We start from the raw sequence: 11692 nt of genomic DNA on the forward strand, positions 1-11692 counted from the left end.
TCTCTCTCTCTCTCTTCTCTCTCCCTTCCGCGAGCACCCCACCCCAGGTTATATAGCCGGCGGCTAGGGTTCCATTTGGAGAAGAGATAAGGATGAGGAGATAAGCACAGGGATAAGTGAGCCGGGAGAGGGGCGGCACACTCAGGAGCCTCGGCCCATGGAGCAGAGAGGGGTCAGGGAGAGGAGAGGGGCGTGGCTCGGCTTGAGCGCACGCGCGATGCGACGTAAGAGAGGTGGCGCGAGGGAGAGAGGGGCGCGGCACGGGAGAGGCAGCGCGAGGGAGGGAGGAAGAGGAACAGCGCCCCCGGACGCCTTATGGTGACGCGGCCGGGGATATGGAGGCCGGGGCTAATCGGGCTGGGCTGGCTCGGTGAGAAAAAGGGAAAGGGCAATCGGGCCAGCCCGATAATCAAAAGGCCGGCCTGGTCCTCTTTTTTTTTTCTTTTTCTTTTTTATATGTGAATATGTATCTGGGGATTTCGAATATAGGTGGCAAAATACCGTCGTACAATAAATATACTCGTAGTGATAAAGGAGTATATCAAATTCATCATATGGTATATCATTTATATGGTATCTCATAGTATATATATATATACGTATATACATATATATACATATATATACATATTCTACGATATATATATAAAAGCCTGCGTTTACGCGGAGTCTGTTGAGAGAGTTTTGGGCCTGTTGTTTGCTAAAGAAAGAGCCAGAAAGAGGCCTGGCCGAAAGAGCAAAGCGAGAAGCACGTCTTCGCAGATCGAAAAGCCCAATTTGGACCATCACTCACGTATTTCGTGCAATCCGCCTTCTGGTTCATAAGACGATTGTCGATCAAATCATCCTCGCGAAGCAAAACCACTCTTCCCCTTCCCCATCCGCCCTCTCATGGAGTCGCTTGCGTCGCAAGCGAGGCCTGCTGCCGTGCTCTGGCTCGCCGGCTTCCTCCAGGCCGCGCGCCTCCACCGCGTCGTCTCCTTCTGCGCTAGGTCCTCCGCCTCCCCACGCTCCCTTCGTTCCGCCTCCACCGTGTTTTAGTTGATTTTTAGGGGGGGTGGGGGGTGTTTTAGTTGATCTTGGGGCCAAATTTAGCTTCCTCTGACCAAGTTGGAAGCATCGATTACATTTGCGTTAGTAACCTTCTCGAGTTTCTGGTCGGATGCAGCTCGAGGGCTCTTTCCATCAGGATCGCGCAGTGCTTCCTGCTCAACGGACTCATCTTCCTGGGAAGGTACCGGTCGTTCGTAGTTGAGTTTGAATCTCGCCTAAATTGTGTATCTTTTATAGCTTTTGTGAGACAAGGCCTAATTATGCTGGAGTTGGTGAGTAGGTTGTAATCTCTGACTCCAGGGGCTAGCAAATAGCATTAAAATGCCGTGTGGTTGTAATCTCGCGAGACATTTGCCTGGAACGATGTAGGTTGTCCGGTGGAGTAGCCAAGTGAACTGGATGGAGCTTGATGTGCTGTTTGGAGTCATTCAGGGCACAATGGGCATTGGATTTATCTTAGCTCTCTATGCCACTTTAGTTACTAAATTACTTTGTGTTAAGTCTAGAGGGAATAGATTATGTAGTTCTAATCATGTCAGCACTGGTCTCCTGAACTTGCTTTGAATGTTCCTGCTTAGCTCCTTTTTTGTGTTCCTTCCCATGAACACCTCTCTAAAATAATTCCTTATGCTTCATAGCTTGCTAATCCTGAAATCGGTGGTCATTCCGACGCTATTGTGGATACTACCTGAGCAATGCAATCAATTGGGGGGAGGACATCTTTGTGATCACAAGGTGGCTGTAGCTATGTATTCATTCTTACGCTCTGGTCTTGTTGAGATTTTCTATGTAAGTGCTGCCTGGTATGTACTGCTATTTTTATAAAATAGTACTGGTCACGTTGCTGTTTTTGGCATTCAAATTAACACTCCAATTTCAGGTCTCTTCTGAATTTCTGATCCCTCCAATACTAAGTTATTAGCTTTGCATAGAACAGAACATGACTATTGATGTTAGCTAATGCGAAATCAAGTATTGGATATTTGGATTATTATTCTTTTAAGAAACGTGTGTGGAATAACAGCTACTGGCACTGAAATAATCTAACAGTGGTTGCTTATCTTTGCAATAATGCACTTAAATAGAATTTGAGGTAGGAAAACTCGTTTTTTCTAGCAATGAAGGTTCACAAATCATAATACAGCATGATATATTTGTTAAAGCGTCGGTTATGTTTTCTCAGTGATATGCTTGGCTCTCCATATGCTGCAAAGTTTTCTACGACATATTCTACCACTAGTTTGCATGATCCCTTGGGACAAACCCTCAATTCCCTATCAACTTACTGCTACTATCATGCCATTTAGTACTTTATAGGACGTGTGGCATTGGCACTGTAATCTATGTGTTCTGGTTATTACTTTCTTTTCTTAAAATATTTGTGCATTGCTTGTTATTATCATTACATTTTGGTTTCACATAACTAAACATCTATTTCAGGTATTTTGGTTTTATCCACTTTACATCTTCAGCTTCATATTAAGTGCACTTTGGTATGTTTAATCCTTTTCCATACGTGATCTGTTACTTTCCTTATGCTGCCAGACTAATTGGTTTCTCGTGAGCACACTATTGGTTTCAGTCGATAATGGGATCATCAAACATTTTGGATGTTAATATGAAGTTCCTTTACAATTTTAGGTTCAGAAATTGCCCATTTTCTCTTATTAATACAGTTATATGTGCTCTCTAGCAACTATGGGTCCAATATTCCATCAAGCCACTCAAGAGCCTTGTTATAGCCAGTTGAAAGTTTGCCTTTTGGCTACACCATGGCACAATAAGTTGTAGAACAGTTCTTGATCACCTCATCAATGGGGTTAATGCTAGTTTGACTTGATAAAACTACTGTTTTGCAGTATCTTACTGTAGAAAGTAGAATCGTAGAGTAACATGATAAGAATAGGTCTTTCTATGCATAAGTTTGCTATTTGCAAACATTGGAATGAGTTGTGTGTTTGCAGCAGGCATGTAAAATTGCTCCATGTATGTTTTCTCATCTTATCCTCAACCACATACACCTTAAAAAACCCTGAGTGTTCTCTGTTACTGCATTCTTAGTTGGATTTCAACATCACATAGAAACAAACCTGGATCTGGTCTTGAAGATTCCAGAATTTGGTTCTATGGAAACTCATTCTTGTATTTAATGAACTCTTTTGTTGTTACAGGTACAAACTCTCGTTTTATTATCCTCAAGTTACTCATATTGCAGATACTAAACAAGGGAGCATCATGTTATCCTTTTTGTGATGTGGACCATCTTACGTCAGGTATAATGATATTGCCAAGCATGCTTTGGATGTTGTGAAAAGTAAGAGCCTAGATTCGACTCGAGCATTGGACGCTCACAACATAACTGAACCAGAAGATCGGCCTGAAGGATTTGACAGGTAGGCTTGTTCATGTGAAACTCGTTGCTACCTGATAGGATTTTGCATGCTTCATTTGCTGATATTTTGATATTAGGGTTGCACTTGGTATTGGAGAGCAGGTCTATTCAATCCTTCTTTTGACTATTTTCTTTGTTGAGGTATGATTCTATATTCCCTCATGTATCACTGGATGCCCAATTCTACAGATCATATTTATTTGAACTTCATTTCTCCTTGTCCTTTTGGCTTGTCAGTTGCTGTTTTTCATATATTTGCATCTGATGTCATGCAGGTATCAGTGATTGGTTATGTACCTTACTTTGGCAAGGCAATGAACTTCCTGCTCCTGTCTTTGATGTATGCCTACTACTGCTTCGAGTAAGTACATCTGAATGTTGTTCAGCATTCTTCCAATTATTCTTTTTCGATGCATTATTCATTTGCAGGGTTACTAGTTCTATTAACTTAAACTTTGCTGACCTTTTTGTCAGGTACAAATGGAACTTCTTTGCAGTGAGTCTGAATAAGAGGCTTGATTTCTTTGAGTCAAATTGGGCCTTCTTTGCTGGATTTGGTATGTTGACAATTTATGATCTGATGGTGCAAAATATGTGATTTTCCCTTCTTAGTCTAATTATCTTTGGGCATATGTATCTGTTTGGAGTAAGACTGATTTGTAATGTTAAGTGCTTCGCTTCACTGGCCATTTTGTTGAATAGGATTTGGTCACATGAGAGTGATCTTATTGTGATCTTCACTGATATCAAGAGTGACTAAAATTCGTTTAAGTTTCCAGAATACCTTTTGTGTTTTTCTTTCATCCTTTCGGTTACACATGAATTATTTTGCAAAGAAAATATTGAAAAGTAACTAACTGTATGGCCTCATGTACCATATTATTTCTGTAATTTGAAGAACTTTCATCATACATAAGGTGTTTTGTCAAAAACCTCATGTAACCGGGCATTGTTGTTTTGCTTTTCTTTACTTGAATGTAAATTGCTTGCTTATCACTGTCGTGTCATTCTTCATATTCTTCAATAACCTATATACTGCTAGCTGGTTTTTCCGTAATTCTGACATTTTAATTTGCTGTGACACTTCTAACGTAGGTGGTCCATGTGTCCTTCCAATTTTCTTCCTCTCTCCTCTTACAAGTTATGGAGTTATGGCTATACTTTACCCATTGGTACGTTTAAGCACTTTTCAGTAGCAGTTCTTATTTTTGACATTTTATATGTTTTATTTCGAAGCATCATATTCGGTAACTTTAAGAGTTTGCAATCTTCTAAGTTTTTACAATATGTAATTGTATTCCTTTTTGCAAATGGGCACAATTGATTCTTGTGATATATAACTGCATTCTGTGAAAATTGTTGAAATTCTTGCTGGTGTTGATGGTTGGAATTAGCTAATAGTTGCCAGTTTAGTGTTTATGTACACTAAGTTGCACCAGTTAGTACATTCGCTTCTTCGCAAGGAAAAAAAAAGTTAGTACATTCGCTCATATTAAATCTGTTTACAGTTTTTTCATTCACAAAAACACGCTGTTTCATGATACCATTTCGGAATATTGAAAAGAATTGAAAAGTCTGTATTCCGTCATTCATCTCACTGGAAACTTGTATGGGCAGTCCTCTGGGTACTGGAGAAGAACGGTTTCTATCCATGCGCTTGCGCCCCTCCATGCTGAAAGTATGACCATACTTAGTGTAGAATACTTGTCCCAAAATCATGGCATGTCGGATTTGTGTATAGAAAGAGAACAAGACCATGGACAATTGTCATGAATTATATCCCCTGTTTTGATGTTTCCTCAGTTCTGCATGTTCCCCTGGGGCAGGAGCTTTTACATATTGAAGTTTCCTCTTTCCAATTTGAAGTTCTTGCCTCTTAGGTTATTAGTGCTTTGGATAAGAGTGCTTGATTTTGTATTATACGATCCAACATGTATGCAACAAGTTCTATGAGTGTACAACTTGACAAAATTGCTTTTTCCAGTTTGTCTTGACTGCTGCAGGCACTCAAGCTGAGCAGGCAATTGATGAACTGAAACCTGCACACGAAGGGAAACTACAAAGAATACCTGTGTTCTTTGTCGCAAAGAAACTAACGTAAGCACTCATCCCGTCCTTCATGCAAGCAATGAATTATCGATGTTCAAATTTCTTTCAAGTTTCGGTTCCCATGGTTTTCCCCAGCACTGTTACTTTCGTTAGTACCATAGGTTCCTCATAAACTGTTCAAACGTGTCTGAAACTGTACTGCAGGATGCAAGTACTGCAATTGTTTCCAGCGGCAGGGAAAGAAGAATGAAAGATCCACACAAACAAATCAAGGAAGAAGGCACTGCGTTGTTCTCATCACAACGCTGCTGTTTCAAGTTGCATCCGCAAGATGCACGCCTCACCATAAGGCGGAAGGGCTGTACATATCCTGTAACATTACCTTTGTAACATACGATGCTGAAAAATAAAAGCTTTTAAAAAATATTAAATTGCACTTGTCTACATGATAAAAAAATAGTAAATTGCACTTGTACATGCAAATTGCAACATCTCTTTCTCTGACCATTTACTACTGCCAGTAGATGATACTGTAGTTCCAGTAGCTTGCCTCTTGGGTGGTTCTAATTTTACAACAAGAACTGCATAAACGCATTATACTTTTTTTTGGGAACAATTGTCTATTTTTTTAGATCGCAGACGTTTTCTGCTGGTGGCAAGAGGAGATATCTGGTTCATTTATTGTATGCATTGTTCAAGAACGAATGATATGACAGTGATTAAGTATCTGCCTAGCTTAAAGTTCCTTTCTTTTTCTGTTACTTGACATTCTAGTAGACTGATGGAACAAGGAAGTGGGACAAAGAACTAATACGGATCTGACATTTCAACTCCCGCACCACCCCAATACCCGCAGATGTAGAAGTTCATCTACTACTAGTAGGCAAGTTTACAGTGATGCCATTTTGATAACCGCCTACATTATATAGGATTCTCAGATCATATCTGGGTTGCTGTGTAGTGAGCTGATAGCGTGTAGTGTACCTTGTTTACTTCAGAAATACTCTACGGTTACCATTCACATCATGTATGTACGCACTACACCAAATCAAAGCTTTGTGCCTGTACTTTTGTGCTAGCCACTAGAAGGCCAGACTGTTGCTTATTGCTTATGTCCTGAAGCTAAACTCTGTGCACCTGTTCACCTACTAACTACTCTTTATTAAGGCCAGTTGATGAGCATGCAAGGACTAACCATATCTTATGCTTCGTCAAATTATCCATGTTCCTTCGATTTCACATAAATATTTTATTCCCTAAAAAATATTTAAGTTCTCTGAGTTTCAGTTGAATGGATGATTAGTGTTGTTCATTCAAGATTAGCCTGCTGACACCAAAGCTGATGTTCCTTGGTTTCAGGTCATAACAAAGCACTACTATCTGTTGCCTGAATTTATAATGTTAGCCGCCCCTGAGATTATTGGGAGGCTGCTTTTGTAAGATGTTGGACAAGCTCCATAATTTCATTAGTCCAGCTTAGCATTAATTGTTTGATGGTGTTGTCTGCTTAATCTTTTCCTCGTACGTGACCATCCATACTGTCCCGCTTTATTTCTTCCATACGCATAGCATGTACGAAATACAGCTCTACGTAGAATAACAAGGATAATAACTAAGTAGCTACTCTATCATTGCGTATAAAGGACCAAAAGAGAGGCATGCAGCAGAATCTGATGAGCGATCAGGCTGTGGTTAACAATGACAAATATCAGTAAAAAAAAAAAACTTTTGCCAAAAGCTTGCAAGGGTACTTACAGTAAGAACCGTGATGATCGTCTATTGAATCAGTGTAATGACTCAGACAAAATCGAAAGAAAAAAGCTGTCTTTTGGCAAACCCCTTTGGCTGAAGGTTGCTATTTTCTTTTCTTTGTTGAGCAACGAAGACCCTTGTCAGAAATTCAGGCATTTCGTTTGCTGTTGATGTAGCCATTAGGGAGAAATTAGAAAGGATTATTTATTAAACACCCATCCTCCTGTTTAATCTCCAGGAGGTGGCTGCTGATGCTGGTACTTTGGAGGTGTATTCCATAAAATTGGCAGCTGGAGCTGTTCCGATTCTTTTCTGTCATGTGGGCTGGACATTCCTAGTCTCAACATCAGTGATCACTGATCAGTGTACCTCCACATCATTACCTGATGTTGTGTTGCCACCGAACTCACAAGTCGACAAACAAATCGATGAACATAGGCTTTCCATTCCATTTTCCCCAGCAAGTCAAATTGAAGCGCCAGTATTATCCAATTTCACCATCATTGCTTGACTAATTGGACTTTGTGTTACTTAGAATTTAGACCATTGTTTGGAACGCGAGAATTTTTTTCAGGTTCCTTTATGAAAATGGTTTTTTTCAGGTTCCTATATGTAATTGAACTCTACTTCTTGTTAGATTTTTATAGTACCAACCGATTGAGCAGTAACTGGTTACTATTCCGAATCCCAAGTTTATTGATATATCTCAGATATGCAGTCGATGTCTCATGGTGGATCCGCTAGCCACTATATGTTCAGCTATCAGCTTGCAGGACCAGTACTACTCAACTGTGTTTGGTTCACTGATTCTTTAAGTTTGTTTAGTTCATCGTGGGCTATGCAATAACTTTATGCAGTTGCACACTTGCATAGCTAGCTGCATTGCATTACAATCTACTCCTATTTTGCCTTTGCTTTGTTGGTAGCCTGCATGCATCATGCACGGCTGATTAATGCATGGAAATGCTACGAGGTCTCAAACTAATTAGTGAAGAATTAGGAACGAGAATTTTGAATTATATTCTCTGTGCACACGTTAGTCCTAAATTGCCATCAGGCAACACAGTGCTAGATTCTGTCGAGCGAGAATTAATCAAATGATTTTTCCAGCAGCTCATCATGATGCCCGTCGAGAAGGAATGCCGTGCGGCCAACTACCGTAGCGTATGTGTGCGCGTTTCTCTCAGAATCGGTGTTAGGATATATGTCCCCATCCATATCAAGTAAAAAGAATCTCCCATTCTACCAAAGTGGACCTTCTCTGGGTGTCATCTCGGAGTCTTCTTATGTTTTTGGGTGGCGGCAGGCTCATGTTTGGCACTAGATTATTCTATAATGGAGTGGATCATCTTAGATCTAGTTTAGCTAAAGAGATGATCAGATGTTACAGTGTCTTAGATACAGTTTAATTAGGTAGTTGCTCGTTGTGTTATAATTTTTGTTTAATTTTTTCTAATTAATTGAACATTGGTTATCAGACTCTTCTTCTTATTAATATAATTGGCAGTTCTCAATTAAAAAAATTATCTCAAAGTGGAGCGAAGCGTAAAGAGTGAAAGCAGCATCGTTGAGGTGAAGTGTGGTAGCTAACAATCACATTCAGAAAAAGAGTATGGTACAGTTAACTGTGAGGATTATTTAAGCACCTATAATTATAAATAACAACAACAAGGCAAGTCATATATAAAAAAAGTACACATCTTAGAAATATTATATACTTCAGTTATAATAGATCAACTATAAATTAAACTGAGAATATATACTCAAAAAATACAGACTATATGTATATATATATATATATATACATATACATATCTGAGTTTACCTCACCAAGATTCTGTCGATGATACTCCTGTCCTACTTATTGATTTTTTTTTCTTTTGCGTCACAGCGTTCTCCATCTGTCCATCAGTGCATGCTTGTACTAGGGAGCACCAGGCTGGTGCAAAGCGTTGAAACGCAGAAGGATACTGTACTTGTTCTTTTCTTTTTTCAGACGCGACAACCGGTGTTTCCTCGCCTTGCCGATTTGTCTTTCTGTTCAACCACGTATGCATGTACCACAAGAAAGATGGGGGAGCATACAATACCGGCATATTTTTTTAAACGGGTACTATACCCGTATATATGCTAGTACTAATTAACATACACTAAAGCAGCATGCGCCACCAGGTATCATGTATGATGATGAAGAATACAGTATATTTACCTAGAATTCTGCGACGTGTCGCCACAAAGCTATTTCTGACGACCACACTTTACTAACCACTTTGACGTATGATTAATCAGCCAGATCAAGGCGGCCACCATCGACGTACCTCCAGTAGTTACTCGATCTACCTAAGCAATGATTCGATTGACGACGAGACGGGAACGAAAGCGCACCGTGCGGTTGCCAGCCACTGCCGAAGTGTGCCGATGCACGGGCACACCGACCCCGTTGCCCTCGGGCTTTCCCTGTCTTGTCTCCCGGCACCCTTCCCCGGCGAGGCAGGTTTCGCGTGGCGGGCCGGCACAACGTACCCGCGTCGGCGTCGGCGTCGCCTTCCGGACTCGCACGCGACACGACTTTCTCCTCACGAAGCTAGCTGACCGGTGCCCGCCCCGTGCATGGGCGCAAAGCTAACCCGCGCATGCGTGCGATTCGAGTCGCGGCCGATCGGGCGTTGTCGCCAACCGAAAAGGAAACAAGGGTTGCAAGCAGGGTTACAAATATCATCGGTAACCATTTGTTTATTGTGGTTAGACGATTTGATCTGTATTATTTTTATAAATTGAATGGTTAATGATCAAATTTAAATTTAAAATTTAATAAAATTTAACCGGTTTTTATTAAATTCTACCGAATTACTGTATAATTACCGTGGTAACTGTGGTTACTGCTGCCGAATGATTTTTAAGGTAAAACGTATTTGTAAACCTACTGTGCCATCGAGCGATATTTTTTCCCTCGGTTCTCAGGGCAGGCTAGGAGCCCCCTGGCTTGGCTCGTGCGAGGAAATAGCCACTGCGTGAGCAGTGGCCGTGCCTGTCAGCATGTGACGCAGGGACAGACTGATAGGCGAGTGAACTGGATGACAATATGACATGGTACCTGCTGCGTGCTGCTACTCGATTGCTGTTGCTAGCTTGTAGTGGCAGTCCGGCACTGCTTTAAGTTGACATGCTTTGGTCTCGAACAAGACTCAAGTCATCACCGTTTGATTACTGTCGGTGATTGTTTTTTTTAATCTATTTTCACTCTCGGGAGAATTTCGAATTACACTAGACATACCGTTGGCCACACAAGAAAATTCTAAATAAGAACAAAAACCGTCCGCCACTAGCAACATAACCCTTGGGAAAGATCGAAAATCTTGTAGTCAGTGTTCCAATTGAATGAGTTTCAAATATTGAGTATCTCGTGTGCAAGTTTTTAGATCGAAAATTTCAAGTCGGATCGGATGTTCCGATCGGCCGATCGGAAGTTCCAATCTGTATATCCTGCGGACAACGCTTAGAAAACCCTAGTCGTGATGTCGCATCGTTAGACCTTTATCGTCATCCACGCTCGGGAGGAACCCTGTCAAAGTGTAGATGGTCAACGGCTTGTTCTTGATCGTTAAGATCAAGAACGGGAAGCAATTGAGATTAGAAAAGTGATTTAGGGGAAAAGATAAAACAAAAAGATAAAAGGAAATTGTGTTGGTTCGATTGGATGATGAATGGTCTCAGTCGGCTATGACCCTTTGTATTTATAAGGAGGGTTGATCTTGTCCCGTTTTAAGTCGAAATCCATCAAAAAACATCTTTAAATCTGACTATATCTCTGTCCAAATATCCTGATCTGATTAGGATCGGAAGTTCTGATTTCCTCGATTGGAAGTTTCGATCATATCAGAATATCCGATTTTTCCAAACATGAGTTTCTCGGTTTGGATTAAAAATATTTAATTGGAAGTTTCGACCCTCTGATCAAATGTTCCGATCTAGTCAGAAGGTCTGATTTTTCAAAGTATGGACCTCTCGGTGGGCAAAAATATTGAATCGGATGTTCCAATGTGGTTGGAAGGTCCGATTTTTCAAAGTACAGGGCTCTCGGTTTGGCCAAAAATATTTAACTGGGTATTCCGATCCAATCATCGCATATTCTGATCCATTAAAACTTTCAGCTCCGAGACTAAATACCGGATGGTTCGATGGGAACAAAACTCTGAATACCGAAACATCTAACCGGATATTCCGATCCAAACATCGGATGTTCTGATCCATTAAAATTTCAGCTTTGAGACTGAACATCAGATGGTTCAACGAGAACAAAACTCTAAATACTGGATATCTAGTGAATTCAACCAGACTAAACACTAAAATTCTCAACAAGGCTCGACTTAAACTCACCAGATGATCCGATCTAAGCATAGAAACATCCAGCGTTAAAAAAATATCAGCCGTGTCATTTTGTGTTAT

At 40.6% G+C, this 11692-nt stretch overlaps 1 protein-coding gene across 1 annotated transcript; it reads left to right on the forward strand.

Annotated features, from left to right (window-relative positions):
- The first annotated feature begins 830 nt into the window (after positions 1–830).
- On the forward strand, positions 831–6627 carry LOC133924245 (protein EI24 homolog). The gene is made up of 11 exons (XM_062369692.1): positions 831–992; positions 1169–1234; positions 1692–1842; positions 2494–2546; positions 3327–3446; positions 3523–3586; positions 3721–3806; positions 3920–4002; positions 4541–4617; positions 5430–5542; positions 5699–6627. The coding sequence occupies exons 1-11, from the start codon at positions 892–894 to the stop codon at positions 5742–5744; spliced, it is 960 nt and encodes a 319-aa protein (XP_062225676.1). The 5' UTR covers positions 831–891; the 3' UTR covers positions 5745–6627.
- The last annotated feature ends 5065 nt before the right edge of the window (positions 6628–11692 follow it).

This window comes from Phragmites australis, chromosome 7 (genome assembly GCF_958298935.1).
Source record: "Phragmites australis chromosome 7, lpPhrAust1.1, whole genome shotgun sequence".
In the NCBI taxonomy this organism is placed as follows: domain Eukaryota; kingdom Viridiplantae; phylum Streptophyta; class Magnoliopsida; order Poales; family Poaceae; genus Phragmites; species Phragmites australis.

What these genes read in the sequence shown, in the direction of transcription:
- LOC133924245 (XM_062369692.1), top strand. Translation starts at nt 892, where the DNA reads ATGGAGTCGCTTGCGTCGCAAGCGAGGCCTGCTGCCGTGCTCTGGCTC. An exon ending in GTCTTGTTGAGATTTTCTAT is followed by an intron (nt 1,843 to 2,493) that starts GTAAGTGCTGCC and finishes CATCTATTTCAG; the next exon opens with GTATTTTGGTTTTATCCACT. An exon ending in TTTGTCGCAAAGAAACTAAC is followed by an intron (nt 5,543 to 5,698) that starts GTAAGCACTCAT and finishes ACTGTACTGCAG; the next exon opens with GATGCAAGTACTGCAATTGT.